Raw genomic sequence first — 18,464 nt, forward strand, 5'->3', positions numbered from 1 at the left:
AAGACAAAATAATTATAAATGCTCACTCTATACATGTAGGATGATTTAGCAAAAGTATTTCATTACCTAATAGATAATGATCTAGAACACATACCCACAAGGAGTCGAGTTGGTCTAGCCAGTGGGTAGGGAAAATGGTAGAATTGTGAGGTGGAGCAACCAAGTCCACTTCCTGTCGACCTCATTCTCTTTAAATATGTCATTTTGCAATGATGCAACCGATCCCATGTCACATCGGGGTGGCTGTGGCTCAGGTGGTAGAGCGGGTTGTCCACCAATCGTAGGGTTGGTGTTTTGATTCCCAGACTACACATACCGAAGTGTCCTTGGGCAAGACACTGAACCCCAAGTTGCTCCCGATGGCAAGTTAGCACCTTGCATGGCAGCTCTGCTACCATTAGTGTGTGAGTGTGTGTGTGAATGGGTGAATGAGACACAGTGTAAAGTGCTTTGGATAAAAGCGCTATATAAGTGTGCCATTTACCATTTACATCTTGCTATAACTGGACAAGAAGAGTGTTTTTAAATGTCTAATTGTGTATGTGTGTCTTCATTTTCAGAGATATTCCGACTTAGGCCTGCCACCTTCTACAGTACAAGGCTTAATGCACAGGTGAGCTAAAATATTAAACAGTGTGTGTGTATCTGCGTAAGTTTTATGTTGAAATGGAAAGTCGGCATGCAAATGAAGATCTTGGTGTTTTATTTTGCATGACACATCTGAAATCAAGAAAGGGGTTATGACATGTTTTTTTTTAATTTCTATTATTATCTTCCCTGAGGTTTAATTATAATATTAGTAAAGTTTTTTGCACAAAAAACACACAAAATTTAGCAGGTTATGACCTTTTGCTTTAAGACTTCAGTGTAACCACCCACTGCTATGATTGGCTAACATCTTTGCCTGTGAATTAATTATCAATGCCCCCTGCCATAAGGCATGTGGAACTGTTTTCAGCGACTGAGCGCCAGTGGGCGGAGCCAATGGTGCGATGATATAAAAGTAGGTGTCGATGTCTTGATGTAGGGGCAGTCATATGCAAATGTATTTGCCTGTGTGACATCACAGATCCTGCCACATCCAAACGAGCCGTTTTTTGGAGCTTGGTTAAATAAATGCTCTTTATGTACCAAGGAGGACATATTAGACTATGAAACTCTGCAGGACATGCTATTGATACAATGACCTCTTGTATGTCAAAAGATCAAGGAAAATGTGATTTCTCATATCATGACCCCTTTAAAAGAAATAATAGTAATATTTTTTCTACCCCAGAGTTTGGTAAACTCAAGTCCTTAAGCACCACAGCACTGAAAAGTTCAACAGTCGTAACATAACATACCTGATGGAACACCACACTGAACTCCAATCACTAAGAGCTTTCTGAATGGATTTCCGTATGCCAGAGAGTGGTCCGTCTACGGCTTGAATCCAGTGTTGTACATAAATCACACAGACCTTCTGCACTCACTGACTGTTGCAGGCCGGGTTTGGGATGTGGTTACCCTCAAGGAGAAGGAGTCAGTGGAGAGCAGATGCAGTCTGAGGGGCTCTACAACAGCAGAGGGGGCTATATTGATGAACCGCCTTCTTCTGCCAGGCCTCGGCCAGTAGGGGGCACAACAGGTACATGCTTCACATAGAACGTAGGACCTGTAAGTAGAGCGTATTTAGTAGAGCAAATTTGGAAATGAAACCCCACGTAATTAATGACTTCTGTTTTTAGTAACCCGTTGTTTTCCTTATTAAATGAAAATTGAGAAAATCACAGTTGAACATTTCATCATCGTTTTATCATCACTTCTGGCTTTCAAATGAGGAAAACAGAAACTTTGCAAAATCATTTCCACTCTATATATCTAAATTTCCGAAATAACAAAGTCGGACATTTAAGCCAGGCTTACAGTTACAACGTTGGAATGATTTTTGAAATTGCCGCTCTGACAGTTTCATTTATTGTGTCTAAATTGCGTGTGAATTGGATGAAAAAGCCAATGATGTGACTTACAAAGGTCGAGAGGGTGAACAGGTTGTAACCCTGGATGCATTCCACCAAACTGTTGGGGGTCACAGTGAATTCCTGATGTCAGACATTGTAATCAGCGATCATTTAGCCTGAAGTATCACGATCTGACACACTTATCAGAAGCCTAGTTATTACAGTCAGTTAAAGCCTTTGTTATAATCAGTGTGGTATGGTAAATATGTTCACCTGCTGAAAGCTGCACTCAGCAAATGACCACCTTGAGGTTGAATCCAATGTAAAAATGAGTATGTAAGCAGCGATGATTGAACAGAAGCAGCGTCTCCTCCGTGTCTGTATTCTTTGCTTTGGCTGCTGCCTGCTTACCAGCATTTCAGATTGAGGTCCTCACTGATGACTTTTAACTTTCAGTCGATATGCAGCGTGCACACCTGCGTTGTAAGGTGCCATACAGTGTGAACACCTTCGTAGTGTGATTTCCATAATCACATCAAGAGATGGATTCATGCAGTGTGAGCAGTAGTCATACAACAAGAATCACATTCTGATATACACTACCGGTCAAAAGTTTGGGGACACTCGACTGAAATGTTTCTCGTGATCTTAAAAACCTTTTGATCTGAAGGTGTATGATTAAATGTTTGAAGTCAGTGTCGTAGACAAAAAATATAACTGTACCAACATATTCATTTCTTTCATTACAAAACGAACGTTTTATTTACCAAAAAAAAAACATTTTTAATGGATGACTCGGAGCGAAATATTCCAAAAAGCAGCCAGTAAGTATCCAGTGTAGGTGGGAACTCCTTTAATACTGTTTAAAAAGCATCTCAGGGAGATTCCTCAAGAAATCGGTTGAGATAATGCAAAGGAATGGGGGGGGGTAAATAAATAAATAAAGAATGAGTGTGTCTAAACTTTTGACTGGAAGTGTACAAAAGAATGTGATCAATAGAAACTTTTCTGCTGAAGCTTACCTGCTGAAGACTAAGGCATAGCATGTTATGTTTATATTTACACCATTTTAAAATTATATTGTTGCTCTTTGGCGCTTATCTTTTGCACTACCGGTTATATCGGAAACTTCCACACTAGAACTGTGAACTGCTCGGCGCTACACTGTCACTTCCTCTGCCGATTGTCCTGTTTTAGTAGTACAGTACGGTCTTGTATTGTTAGCACACGTTTCACGTACACGTTAGTCTTATTTAGTTCTGTGTCTTATGTGGTTAGCGTGTTGTTTCCTGTAGCACCGTGGTTCTGGAGGAACGTTGTTTCACTTCACTGTGTACTGTACCAGCTGTATATGGTTGAAATGACAATAAAGCCACTTGACTTCACTAGAGTAAAAGTGTTGAGCAGCTTTATGACTCCAATATCGTCCCTTATTCCATTATTGTGATACTGAAACCCCAAATTATCATATTTTCAAAAATGTTTTCACGAATCAGTTTTTTTTCTAACATTATAAGATTTTCTTTGTTAAATATCCATCCATCCATCCATCTTCTACCGCTTACTCCTTTTCAGGGTCACGGGGAACATGGAGCCTATCCCAGGGAGCATCGGGCACTAGGCGGGGTACACTTCTTTGTTAAATAGCAGCACATTTTTAAATTCATTTATTATCAGTCTTAGTATGGGGGCACGGTGGCTTAGCGGTTAGCACGTTTGCGTCGCACCTCTGGGGTTGGGGTTTTGATTCCCGTCTCTGCCCTGTGTGCACGGAGTTTGCACTTTCTCCCCGTGCTTCGGGGGGTTTCCTCCTGGTACTCTGGTTTTTTGAGACAGCTCAGACAGAGAGTGCTTTCTCTAATACGTTATCATTTCTATAGTAACAGATTCTTCAAAGGGACTTGTGTGGAGCACAATCAGATGAGAATAATATGGTATAAATGTCTTTATAATTATACAGTTATAATGGTACAATTTTGTGTTTGTGTGTGTGTAGGTGCTCAGTTACACCACATGACACAGGTGAATTTGTCAGGTCGTGTGAATGAAGGCAGGCAACCTGGTGCCTTAAACTGGGGGCCTTATCATGAAGAGGACTTCAGACCTGTGAACAGAGATCCTGTAAGTGTGAGCTTTCCATACCGTATTCACTTTCTCCTTTTCTTTTTTGCTGTCCCTGCTTTCTTGTTCTCTCAGGAAGTCTGATCTCCTGCTGACCTTTTTCTTCTTGTTTTTTTCCCCCACTTCCTCGTGGTCTCATTGCATCCATTGTCCAGGTTCTCAACTCTTTCGACTACCCCCTCGTGTCTGTGTTCCAGAGCCCCAGGAGCGGAATGAGAGAGCCGTCCGCCCCCCCTGCCCACCTGGACACAGTGGGCCTGGGCTTCTCTCCGTCTGCTCCTCCTGAGGACTCCGTTCCCCCGAGCCATTCCTCTGCCTCGCTCATCAAAGCCATCCGCGAGGAGCTGATGCGCCTTTCCCAGAAGCAAGCGGCCCCCACGGGCTACCACAGCTGAGACCTGCTTCCTCCTGACACTCCGCCAGCAATACTGCACTGTACTTCCTATGGAAGTGGTTTTTGAGTAGGAAGCCCAAAGAAGAAGTGTGCAAGAAAAAAAAGAGGAACCTTGTGAACATGACTACTTCACTGGCAGCCAAAGCTTTACCTGATGTCAGTGCTAAGCATTGTATCTGAGTGAAAATCACTTAGACCCTTTAATATTCACATCCTGGCCCCTTTTTAGCACAGACGGACAAACACGCACTGTATTGAGATTGATGAACAACACTGTCCTTTGATTCAATACTGATTCAATCCTTTTTTTTTCTTTTTTTTTTAATCGTTTAATTGTTTTTACACTGAAAGTGTTTACCTTACTTAACGGAGGTGTCATGGCAACCCAGAATTTGTGGTAGCAATTAACTGTCTTTGCAATGACTGGGGAGACGAAAGCCAAAACCTCACCACCACACATTCCTTAAGACCTTTGCTGTCAGAAGTGGTGTCTGTGTGTGGAATACTGTTTTTCTCTCTCTCTCTTTTACTACCTTTGCATTATAATGCAAATAATCTTTCACAATCTTTCGCGAAGCATTTGCTCGGGTGGACTTTCATCACTGAAAAGCGTACGGTTTGCTCTTTGTTCTTTTTTACCAGCAGCTGTTGCTTTACTGTGCACTATTTTTGAAGATTTGTAGTAGCAGTAGTAATAGTTTGTTTTTTTTTTTTATTCTAATAATCTTCTGCTTTTCTCCATTATCCTGCTATGGTGCTTCTGTGTTTTTTTTTTTTGTTTTGTTTTGTTTGTTTGTTTGTTTTCATAAACCACACATTGCCTTCTGCTGTATAGGAAAAGAACTCTTTGTCCATACAAATCTCAGAAATATATGCATGGACTTCTGAATGTTTAAATTGCATATAGGTGAGAGATCGATTAACCAAACTACAAACCCCACGATTATAATATCCTTGAGACAGTTCGTTTTTGCAGAGTATAAGATCTGTCTCTGCTTTTGCTGTACAGCTTGCACTAATATTCCACACACTTTCATGGCGTATAATGTTTCTACCATGCATGTTAAAGTCACATTATTGTATTATTTTTCCGTTTTCACTACTATAGTTATACTATTATCTTGTCAAGTTTGCAAAACATTGCAGGCATGATGTCGACAATTTGTGTCCAGTGTTTACCTGCTTGATCTGTGCCGTCATTCAGCAGTGGATCTGATCTGAAACCACCATGAGGCCTGACACTGATAGTATTGCATCGCCTGCAAAGACGAACAGTGGTCGTGGCAAGCTGCAAACTAAAATCACCAGATCCGAACCGGATTCATTTTGCTTCGGTGATTTTAGCTTGCCATGACAACTGTGTGTGTGTGTGCAAGCAAGCTAGTGTGTCGGCAGCAATCTAGTGCAAATGCTTATCGGCCATAAATCTCTATCAAATGGACAAAACGTTGGGCCACACAAGCCTTTGTAGCAGCGTCCATGCACCTTCGTGTGATTGTACAAGTCTCTGGGGCTGTACTGAATAGATCTTTTCCCTTCAGCTGGTGTTTTTGTGACATCACAATTCATCACCATTGACACTATAATGGCCGTAGGATATGATTTCCATCATTTCCATCCCCATCAAACCATTCAGTGAGATCTTGTGACTGATCTGTGAATGAGGGCGGAGTCAAATTGGAAGAGACTCTTCCCTCTAAGGGGACGAGTAGAGCCAAAAATAAATGCCCCCTTACAGCATAACAGAGCCACTTATTTTTTTTTTTTTTTTTTTTAACCTTTAATTCATCTCCATCTGTATGTCACTTTGCAATATAAGTTGCAGCACCTCTTATAATAAAAAATAAAAAACACATCCGGAATACAGGACTGTAGTTATGTGTGATTGAAGTGCTTCTTTATTTTGACTTTTTGATTTTGCTTGTTACTAGAGACCTTAATTCTGAGTGACTAAGTCACAACAATACACACTTTAACATTTAACATTCTTTCTGCTTCATTTTTTTTTATTTTTTTTAGCTCTGCTGTTTACGTGTTTATTTAGTTTTACTGAACCGACTGCTCAGAGCTAAAAGATGCTGAATCATGTTCAGTTTTCACTTCGTGCACTGGCAGTAACTAAATAGTATTTCATAATATAAGACGTGTCCTGTAAGTCGTAGTCGAGCGATATTGATTCCAAATAGAACAAAATGCAAAGGTCATTTGCTCTGAGGACCAAAGTATTGCCACAGTGAAGTTCTGATTAGTGTTATTGATTTTTATTTGAACTAATGCAGTGCTTGAAACAACCTTCCAGTGAAGTTGTTTTGCAAAACTAGCAGTATATTCCATCACGATATATTTATTATTCAGATTTTCTGTTGTTTTTTTTTTTTCATCAAGCTGTCATTGATACACTTGCAATACATTTCGCCTTTTGTTGTATTTGAAATACGTGTATAGCAGAGTACTGTATTCAGCAGTGTTGAGTCTGAGACGATCTCAGTCTGTGGTACTAACCATCACCTCTTATTTTGATCGGTTTTGTGCTCGGTTGTGTGTTCTTACTTTTTTTCAAAACTTGTACAAATCCTGTGTTACAGTGGCGAAACTGAAGTACTGTTTTGATTGGTCAGTTTATATTAAAAAAAAAAAAAAAAAAAAGGTTTATGTTTCTGAATTGTTTTATTTGTTGAGGTTTTCTGCCTTGTATTTTTGTTGAATTGTTTAGTTCAATTATCGGTAATTAAGATTCCTTATTTAAATAAAATGTTTCATTTCAAATCATGTGTTAATTTGAGTGGTTTTATTGGAGTTGCTTGACTAAATTGTGTTCGAGATACTGTTGTATGAAGTGTTTGGGAGTATGTTTCATTATCTGTCATGCGACAAAATGCAACGCAGCCTTATTCCTTTTTACATAACCGGGTGAACTTTTTTTTTTTTTTATGTATCAACTATTGTATATACAGCAGTGCTTGAAAGTTTGAGAACCCTTTAGAATGTTCGACATTTCTGCATCAAATTTATGCAGATATATAGAAAAGTCTAAAGGGTTCACAAACTTTCAAGCGCTGCTGTAGTTGCTTGCACATCACGTGTTGAATTAATCTGATGAAGCAGTGAACATATCAACATAGACACGGCTGAAGTTTGAAGTCATAAATTTACATACGCCTTGCAGAATCTGCAAATGTTAATCTTTTTTTTTTTAAAAAAGAGGGATCATTAAAATTGCATGTAGTTTTTTATTTAGTCCTGCCCTGAATAAACTATTTCACATAAACAGATGTTTACATATAGTCCACAAGACACAATAATAACTGAATTTACACAAATGAACCAGTTCAAAAGTTTACATACACTTGATTCTTAATACTGTGTGTCGTTACCTGGATGATCAACGACTGTGTTTATGTTTTGTGATAGTTGTTCATGAGTCCCTTGTTTGTCCTGAGCAGTTAAACTGCCCACTGTTCTTCAGAAAAATCCTCCAGGTCCTGCACATTCTTTGCTTTTCCAGCATCTTCTACATATTTGACCCCTTTCCAACAGCAGCTATATGATGTTGAGATCCATCTTTTCACACTGAGGACAACTGAGAGACTCATACACGACTATTACAAAAGGTGCAAACATTCACTGATGCTCAAGAAGGCAACACGATACATTAAGAGCCAGGGGCGATTGGTGTAAATTATTATTATTCTATCTTATGTAGCTTATGTAGCTTCTGAAGGGCAATTTACACCAGTTTTTCTTTAGTCAACTTTCCCTTAGTAGTGTGTAGTGTAGCTAGGGTAGTTTGGCTGTAACTTGGCTATTTTAAACCACAAGCATCCTTCATCTGAACCCTGAGTCCTGTTGCAACAATTCTTTGTCTGGTGAGTATCATATTAGTAATGCATTTAGCTAAAGAAAACAATGCAGTGTGTGCTAGTAATACGCTAATTATTTTTGCTCCAATTCACAATACATGTTCCACATGAGAGAGCTATTCATATCTATGATCCAGTAGAGTACATTCATAGTGCTCAGCTCATGTTTCCATGCACTCTTTCTAGAGTGGAAACCAAAGTCCTGTTTACATCGTCAGACAAAAGAGTTCATCAAAGTTTCATTAGTTCTCTACTGTCTAATTTGTACATTGTGTAGTGATGAATAAATACTAACATTTACATCGGTCAAACACTGGAGAAAAATTTTTCCCGATCTGTGAATTTTCAGTTGATAAATGTACCAATCATTTCAAACCTGCAACCACTGAAATTGTTGATTTAACTCTCTATAAAGTTCCCTTCTAAACCTATTAACTTAGCCTATTATCTGTTATCATATAAAATATGCAGGAGCTGCAGCGAATTAGCCTTACACTATTAACGCTCACTATCTACACACATGAATATTTCACTCTCAGTAACTCAAGATCACTTGACCCTGTTTTATTTTTCAGCTTGCTGATTTTGTCTATAGTTTGTCACTCAATGACTCCAATAATGCCTCGCCACTATCTTCCTGCCTGGCATGGCTAGACTTTACATGGGGGGCTATCACTTACTGCGGCCCAGACACATGACACCTCACCAACCCCACAGTCACTGAGATGCACCAACCGAGGGACAATGCAGCCCAGTCTTGGCAGGGGCACTACCTGTTCACGTAACTGGATGCTCCCATGCTCATATCACTCTCTAGCTGCTCCCAAACCAGCTCTTAGACAGCAGCGGTGAAAAGACGATGGTAGAGATGGAGAGTAGCAAGAAAGTTTAAGCCTCAGAGGCAGTTTGGTCCATCGTGCACTCCGTTTGGTTCATATTTTAAACCTTTAAAGGCATGCAGATGAGGTCTGTCACCAGTCACAGACACTTGCCAAAGTGGGAAACGCAACCAGGAGTCTTTTTGGAGTTGGATATGGACACGCTCCTCAATAAAACCAATGAGACAAGAGGATTATAAGACCCAATATACTTCAGGCCTTTGGAATTCACCTTATCAGCATCATTGAAGCTGGGAAGCATTTGTGAAATTTGGCGAAACAGCATTTTGATATTTTATCAGGATCCTCCAGTGAAAAAAACAGTTCCTTAAGAGAGAATGTGAACAAACCCTACTGGATTTACATCTGTGGATCTTAAAGAATGAACTGGATTCATCATCAAGCTCTGGCACATTTCTGGAATTGATCTTTCTCCAGCCCTCATCATACTTTTTATTAAAAACACATGGATTTCATTTTTGCTGTTTTTACATTATAGACAAGCTGTAATCCGGTGCTGTGATGCACGGGCTCCCGTGCTCCTCACTCCAGTACTGTTTTGGAGCTCCTGCAGATGTTTCACCTGAGCCTGCTCCCCATCTGGGTTCTGAACCCTGCAGAACTCCGCCAAATGCCAGCACCAGTGCTATCGTCCTTACCCAGCCTCAAGCAGCCAATCTCACAGAACCCCAACACCAGCCTGCAGTCAGCTGTATCTCACAACACACCAAATCCAATGGAACTGGGTCCAAAGAGTCAGCACCGGTTCAGCGGGACATCCTGCACTCCTCTCCCAGTTCAGAGGGGTTCTCAGAGGAAGAAACACCTCAAGAGGAGAGTCCAGTTCAAAATACAAAGTTCCCACATATACCACGACCATCTATCATCAGATCACCACAGGTAAGGTTGATTATATTTGGTATGCTAGAGTAAATAATAGTGCTCAATAGTGTCTATGTCTAGTCACTTAAACCAAGAGGTTTAATGCAGCATATTATTTTTTTCCTATTTTATTTGGATCATTGCTGAACCCTCACACTAAAGTTGTTTAGTCCAGGCTATAGCTGACTAACCCATGATTTCAGGGGAATCACTGTCTAGCCCAGCGTTCCCAACTTTACACAGACACATAATAAATTGAAGGGAATGGTTTGGTTCAATGGCAGTGAACCCACCAGTCTTACCCTGGTACTGATTTAGCATCTTATGCCTTCATTCCTTTGTGAGCATGAGTAACTTCTGGAGCCATATTCTTAAATTACAGTGGTGCTTGAAAGTTTGTGAACCCTTAAGAATTTTCTATATATCTCCATAAGTATGACCTAAAACATCATCAGATTTTCAAGAGAACCCAATTAAAATAAGACAAAAATATCATACTTGGACATTTATTTATTGAGTAAAATGATCCAATATTACATATGTGTGAGTGGCAATAGTATGTGAAGCTCTAGGATTAGCCGTTAATTTGAAGGTGAAATTAGATTCAGGCGTTTTCAATCAATGAGATGACAATTAGGTGTGAGTGAGCACCATGTTTAACACGGATCTATCAGATCTTCACAACACATGTCTGTGGAAGTGTAATATGGCATGAACAAAGGAGATTTCTGAGGACCTCAGAAAGAGTTGTTGATGCTCATCAGGTTGGAAAAGGGCACAAAACCATCTCTAAAGTGTTTGAACTTTACCAATCCACCGCCAGACAGATTGTGTACAAACGGAGGAAATTTAAGACCATTGTTACCCTCTACAGGAGTGGTTGACCAACAAAGACCACTCCAACAGCAAGACGTGTAATTTTCCGTGAGATCACAAAGGAGCCAGGGTACCTTTTAAGCAACTAAAGGCCTCTCTCATATTGGACAATGTTAATGTTCATGAGTCCACCATCAGGAGAACACTGAACAACTATGGCATGCATGACAAAGCTGCACTTTGCTAAAGATCACATGGACAAGCCAGAAGGCTATTGAAAAAATGTTTTGTGGACAGATGAGACCAAAATGGAACTTTTTGGTTTAAATGTGAAGTGTTATGTTTGGAGAAAGGGGAAACACTGCATTCCAGCATAAGAATCTTATCCCGTCTGTGAAACATGACGGTGGTAGTATCATGGTTTGAGCTTATTTTGCTGCATCTGGGCCAGGGTGTCATGCCATCATTGATGGAACAATGAATTCTGAATTATTCCAGCAAATTCTAAAGGAAAATGTCAAGACATCTGTCCAACTAAATCTCAAGAGAAAGTGGGTCATGCAGCAAGACAATGACCCTAAGCACACAAGTTGTTCTACCAAAGAACGGTTAAAGAAGAATAAAGTTAATGTTTTGGAATGGCCAAGTCAGTCCTGACCTTAATCCTACAGAAATGTTGTGGAAGGACCTGAAGCAAGGAGTTCATTGAGGAAACCCACCAACATCCCAGAGTTAAAGCTGTTCTGTACTGAGGACTGGGGTAACATTCTACCAAGCTGATGTGCAGGACTAATCAACAGTTACCAGAAATGTTTAGCTGCACAAGAGGGTCACACCAGATACTGAAAGCAAAGGTTCACATACTTTTGCCACTCACAGATATGTAATATTGGAGAAATTGTTATAAGTTACATTTGGGGAAACCACTTGACTATTTCAATTGCTTTAGTTTGATTTGTTCATTGAAAACAGCTGAAAGTCTGTAAATTTTGACAATAAACCTGATTTGCAATGGGGGTTGAATCATTTTGATTACAACTGTATATGGATATATTACTTTGCCATAGTTGTAAATTCTAGGTTCTGGATGAACCACTGATATGTCCAATTGAATTAAAATGTGAATGATAGCCATCTTAACAAAGGGGGATTAAAAAAGAGGGTGACCAAGCCATCCTCTTGTATTCTCATCAGATCAAGCCCTGACTACAGCCTCAACTGAACAGCTTTAGTTTAGGTGGCCAGGAAAGATTATGCTAATGTAAAAGGCTATAATCCCCACTGTAGTGTGAGACTGCTTGGAGGAAAGAGGCCTGCAAGAGACTAATATTACTCTTCTCTTAAACAACTTGAAAAAAAGACTATCATTTGAGTCACCAAATATAGAGCAAGAACAGAGCATGCTAAAATAATGTTTTCCACTTACGTTTTACAGAATGAGGAGGCTATTCCATCCTCTTTTTTTTGGTGATCCATGTCTTTTTAGCATACAGAAAACCTATGTTTGGAAGTGAACCCCTTCCATCTGCATTTCTCTTTCCACATAAAACTGGTCCGTTTGGACCATGCCCTTCCACATTTAGAGGCATGTTATTATTATCATGTTATTTGTGATTCTGGTAAAAGACGACAGTTGCTTTTTCGGAAAAAGGAAAGTGTTATCCTTTGCTCCACTTAGTCCCAACAGCTCTTTCTCAAAGGAGCGCTTAGTTGGCAAAATGATTTTTACAGCAGTGAAAGAGATGTCAGTTCTACCATTAGGCCACAATTGTTCAAATGGATCACTTTACTGTTAGATCTTCTGATATCTAAGTGCTCAGTGATCTTTGGAATATTTCGTATAATCATTGGCTATGCTATTTGTTTAACCTTTTAAACCACCAAGGTGAGATGTGTGTGTGTGTGTGTGTGTGTGTGTGTGTGTGTGTATAACATCTGACAGATTGACAGATTGTGTTATTTCCTTACTCTGTACCAGGAACAGGCGTGTCCTCTCCAGGAAGTGCAGGCAGACTGCAAAGATTATATAGAGACAGAGGATGGACCGTTATCAGGTACAGAAGAAACGCACACATACACACACACACACAAGGACACATATATATACACGGACACACACACACACACACACATTCTCATTAGCTGGAGAAAATTCCATGGCCAGAGGCTGGACAGTTATCAAGAAAAAAAAAACACATAGATTTCCTCTCTTCCTTTTCCTACACACACACACACACACACACACACACACACACACACACACACACACTCTAAGGAGAAAAAGAGCAGTAGTTGTGTAGTGTCAGTGGAAAATATAAGCTCATGCTGTCAGAAAGTGGGTTATCTCGAGGATAATAGTGGATTTAGTATATCTTATTGTCATTCATGTGCTACAGTTGTCCAGTCCTGATAAACAAGAGGAAACTTTCGGATTATAGGATTTTAGGAACACGGTGTACTAATCACCATCTCTCTGGCTGTCTCTTTTGTAATCTTTCTAGCCCCGGATGGACCTGCAGGGCTAGATTTATTACTTTCGTTAGGTACATGTTTTGGAACATTTTCCAGTTCAGTGGAAAGCCCTGAGAGATAAAGCATGGAGCATGTGACTGTGTGTTAAACCAAATCTGCTCTGCTACACTGTCGATCAGTCAGCACATCAGTCAATAATGCAAATGCACTTTGTAACCAGCTTGGCTGTTGTGTTTGTGAATGATTTTGCATTTGAATAAACTACAGGATTTAGGCAAACACACATACACACATTTGTCTTACTATCCTTGTGTGGATAATTCAGCTAATTAATGATGTACTACACCTAAACCTCACCCTAACCCTAACATTTGGGCAATTTTTGGTTTTGATTTATTTATTTAGTTAGTTAGTTAGTTAGTTAGTTGGTTGGTTAGTTAGTTAGTTAAAGTAGTTTTCCTTGTGGGGACCAGCCAAATGTCTCTACACAGTGAAAACTGTCAAAAATTCCTATTCTTGTGGGTACATTTGGTCCTCACCAAGATATAAAAACATGACCCCCCCCCCCCCCCCACACACACACACACACACACATCACTGACTATGTTGTGCTAGAACTAACCTTTTATACAGTTGGGTTACGAAGTTGAGTACTTTTAAATTTGTACTCAACTCTTCCACTTGCATTATATCTGACTTCTGATCAAGTAGGTTTTCCGTTCTTTCGTTAGCACAAGGAAACGTCGAAATTCTCGCCTGTGGTAATTGCGCATATAGTAGGTGTGGTAACCACACATATGCTACAGATGAAGGAGATAAGGATTAGGTTGAAAAACACTTCAAACTCCTGCAAGGCTGCATATGTGAATAACTGCTGGTTTACTTAAATGTACATTTCCTCCCAAAGGTGTTCAGTGGGGCTCTGTACAGGTCTCTCCAACCTTGGAGTCTTCACGGGCCTCACTTTGAGCACAGGGGCATTGTCATGATGTTTGGGCCTCCTTGTTGCAGTGAAGGGAAATCTAAAAGTTCCAGCATACAAAGAAATTCGAGACAATTGTGTGTTTCAGACTTCAGGTACTCACATGATGGTCGTGTCCACATACTTTTTGGCCATAAAGTATACCTAAAATATGCTTATTTACTTTATGTTTATTAAAATATCCTGTTTCAGCTAATAGAGGAGAGTTGTGCACAACCTAACAATTTTTGTCATATTAATTTTACAAATGCCTAGTACAAATATTTGGTCTTGTTTTATGAATAAAACATATACTTTTTTCATTATTTAAACGGAAAGACGAGAAGGAAATGAAGGCAAAGAGATAGCACCCATAGCTACACCCCTGTCTGTCTTCCTTGGCCTGTTTCTCATGCTGCTGTTTATTGTAATAGCGGGGCAATATTTAACACAGCATTACAACGTGCTCCCAGTGTGCAACTGAGATTCGGACCTGACTATTCAATTCTGCAGGCTATATAAACATTTAGGGACTATGTAGGATTATACCTGAGATTAAAGATTAACATGATACTAAATTTGACTTGTTTTTAAATTAACATCTGTGTGAAATTTGACTTATGCTGTGATAAAATGATCTTACCTTGATATCTTCCAAAATTGTTTGAATTTTAGTGCAATTTTTTTACACACATTGTTGGTATGGCAACCATTAAAGACAGGAAGTTTCATCATGCCAGTGTACATGGAAACTACTAAATAAAGTCTGTTAGAACGTGTCCCACGTTAGGTTGTGCCCTGCTCTCCTCTACTGGAATACTATACTACCTGTTTAAAAGTGGAGGCAAAAGTTTCCACCCCCCATGGTTTTTGAATGACAAAAAGTTCCACATACTTCACAATTTTCCCCAAATGAAATGTGGGTGTATTCTGTAACAAGACAACTATGCAATACATAATGCAAACTCAACTGGAATGAAGTTTGGTTATGACCATCCTGGTCTCTTGAGCTGATCTTGAAGCAGGTCATGTTTTAAATCCAGAAACTGATGTTTCAAGAGGAACATATTGTGAGGGGTGTTGTTCAGAGGATATGAAAAAGATTGCAGACAGTTGTGAACGAAAAGGGTGGACAAGTTATTAGGTCATACTCGTCTCTACTCTCAACCAGATGTCCTTTCTGACAAGCGTTCAAAAACCAAATAATGCACCTTCTATTTTTGCCTGTGTTTGTAGCCATTATCTGTTCATTCTGAATAATGTATTTCTATCTATCTATCTATCTACAGTGCCCTCCACTAATATTGGCACCCTTGATAAATATGAGCAAAGAAGGCTGTGAAAAATTGTCTTTATTCTTTATTGCCTGATGAGGTTGGAGAAATTATAGCAAGGGATCTGAGACCACTCCTCCATATAGAATCTCTCCAGATCTTTCAAATTTCGAGCTCCATGCCTGTGGGCTCAAAAGATCAAAAGGTTAAACAATAAAGACAATTTTTCATAGCTTTCTTTGCTCATACTTACCAAGGATGCCAATATTAGTGGAGTGCACTATGTCTAGCTACAGTATCTCTTTGAAATGGAAATATCTGAAATGTCATCACTGCCTTTAACAATGTCGTTCTGTCATTTCATGTAGTTAGCCTACATTTTAGACAGACACAGAATGACACAGAAAAAGAGGAAAAGCCCAGACAATATCATATGCCTGCATTTAGAATGAAATATTACCTGAAGTAAAAGGTCAAAGCTTGAGACCTCAGTGCTAATTCATTTGTTTTGAAAGTAGGCCATTAAATCTATAAGGCTGAAGAGAACTTCTGCAAGCATGCAGGTTGTGGAATTGACCAGAGTAGCAGCTGATCTGATTATTGTCCAAAGCCACTTCCCCAGATACACAGTGAAAACAGGTCTTGTGACTGGCTGCTCTGTAACCAATTAGAGAGCCCAGCTCTGCAGTCTAATCCCACTTCATTTATATGCATTAACTGGGCCTTTAGCCATTACCTTTAAAGAATTATTTCTGCAGAGATGTTCTCCTTGTGTTGTCTAGTGATGGCAGGTCATGATATTAGATGTTAGATATGAGCTGATATTAGATAGGAGATGTGGCTCAGTTGGTAGCGTGGGTTCTCCACTAATCGTAGGGTTGGCGGTTCGATTCCTGGCCCACATGTCTCCATATGCCAAAGTGTCCTTGGGCAAGACACTGAACCCCAAGTTGCTCCTGATGGCAAGTTAGTGCCTTGCATGGCAGCTCTGCTACCATTGGTGTGTGAGTGTGTGTGTGAATGGGTGAATAAGACACAGTGTAAAGCGCTTTGGATAAAAGCGCTATATAAGTGCACCATTTAGATGTGAGGGCTTAAATCTAATATATATTAATAGCTTGACAAGCTATGAGCTGAGCAATGCATATGTGATTTCTAATTGTTTAGAAGTGTTTCATGCATGCAATACTCTACTAGCTCATGCAATGTTTCCTCCAAAGACCAAATATGGTAAAGAGCAAAGTTGTAACCTTCAAGGCTGTAACCCCATCCTGAACAATGGACATATATATACAATGCAAGACTTTTATATTTAGGACCAAAATAACTACAGTAAGGTCAGTGTGTATTACAATACAAAAACAAGTTAGATTAGATGGTTTATTATATTTCAGATTGACTCAGTCTCTACCCCCTGGCACGACTTTCATCTTATTATGTATGCATTTCATCTTATTATTAGATATAGTGAATAATATGTTCCAAACAGTAGAGCAGACCAAATATGAATTACAATAATTCCATTGTGTATATAGTATATACTGCTAACTTTTTTCCTGTTCCTGTCAGTTTACCCTTTCTTTCTGCTGTCCCATAGAAAAAAAGAATATCAATTGATTGTCTTTTCATTAATGTCTCTGTAAAACAACATGATTTTGTGTAGTACTTACACTAAATTATTTACTCACCCTCAAGTTGTTCCAAACCTGTATGCCGTGTTCAGTGTAACACAAAAGGAGAATTTTGAAGAATGTTTACACAGCTATACAGACACAAAGCTCTCATATGGCCTCTTGGAGTATAGTTTTTATGGCACGTTTTATAGAGTGCACCTCTAAAGCTCATGATCTTCTGCCATGTTATGGAATAGAGCTGTAATAAGGTGGAAAAGATGGGGGGGGGGGGATATAACATGAAATGTAACAGTATTTGGGTTTGGATTGACATAACAGAATTTTCATTTTTAGGTGAACTATCCCTTTAACTTTTTGAGCACTGACCTGACAAGGACACACAGACTACAGACTAACATACAGACTCGCATCACAATGCAGTGGTTGCAGACACTTGGGGGTTTATTGTCCAGAAAAGAGGAATACAAAAAAATAGTTAAAAAACCAGATTTGCTAATAATATATTTTTATTTTAATAAATGACTTTGTCCTAACCACAACCTAAAAACACACGAGTCAAATCCACACGTTCTACAATGATCTAGCCTGAGGATGATAACTCTCTCACTTTGAGTTATATGAATCATTTTCTTAGAAAAGTGAATTTACTGAAAGGCTAGCAGTAAAGCCAGGTAACCATGTTCATTACATTCATTCACAGTATGCACACATTCATTGTCCATCTTCTGCCTAATATACTGAAAACAGCTCCGTTAATGTTTCTTGTCTCGTCACATTGACAATAACACGTTACATTACATGAATCATGTAAATGTTTGCATCCCTGGATATTACTGTCGGTCGTTTAACGTTTCTGTCATAAAACAGTTGACAAATATTCAACTTTAGCTACTTAGCTTACGTTTTACCTCACACTATGTCACCATTAAAACTGAAGCGTCACGTGGCTTCTGCCCTCTTTGATTTGATTGACCATTTCAGACATTTTGACACTGACGAGCACTGATAGACCGCCGAGGCAGACCAGCCTAAATTTATTTATTTTTAAATTAATTTATTTATATTACTTTTTGTCATCCTAACAACATATGTAACGGTGCATAATTGAGTGCAGCAGAGGAGCATAAAAAATATCAAATAGTAGGGGTGGACAATTAGGCCATATCTGATTATTGTAGGGGACGTGTCTCCCTCAGTGTCTATAGTGGTTACAGCCCTGGTAACCTTTACAT

General features: G+C 39.3%; 1 protein-coding gene across 1 annotated transcript in view; it reads left to right on the forward strand.

Annotated features, from left to right (window-relative positions):
* The window catches only part of si:ch211-1e14.1 (UPF0606 protein KIAA1549), a 57,771-nt gene extending 47,559 nt beyond the window's left edge, over positions 1-10,212 (forward strand). The window contains exons 18-21 of the mRNA XM_053622800.1: positions 561-613; positions 1,485-1,627; positions 3,937-4,061; positions 4,217-10,212. Coding sequence (XP_053478775.1) covers positions 561-613; positions 1,485-1,627; positions 3,937-4,061; positions 4,217-4,456 — 561 coding nt within the window. The 3' untranslated portion in view covers positions 4,457-10,212. The remainder of the gene's footprint in view (positions 1-560; positions 614-1,484; positions 1,628-3,936; positions 4,062-4,216) is intronic.
* The last annotated feature ends 8,252 nt before the right edge of the window (positions 10,213-18,464 follow it).

The sequence above is a fragment of the Ictalurus furcatus genome, chromosome 4, assembly GCF_023375685.1.
Source record: "Ictalurus furcatus strain D&B chromosome 4, Billie_1.0, whole genome shotgun sequence".
Classification (NCBI taxonomy): Eukaryota; Metazoa; Chordata; class Actinopteri; order Siluriformes; family Ictaluridae; genus Ictalurus; species Ictalurus furcatus.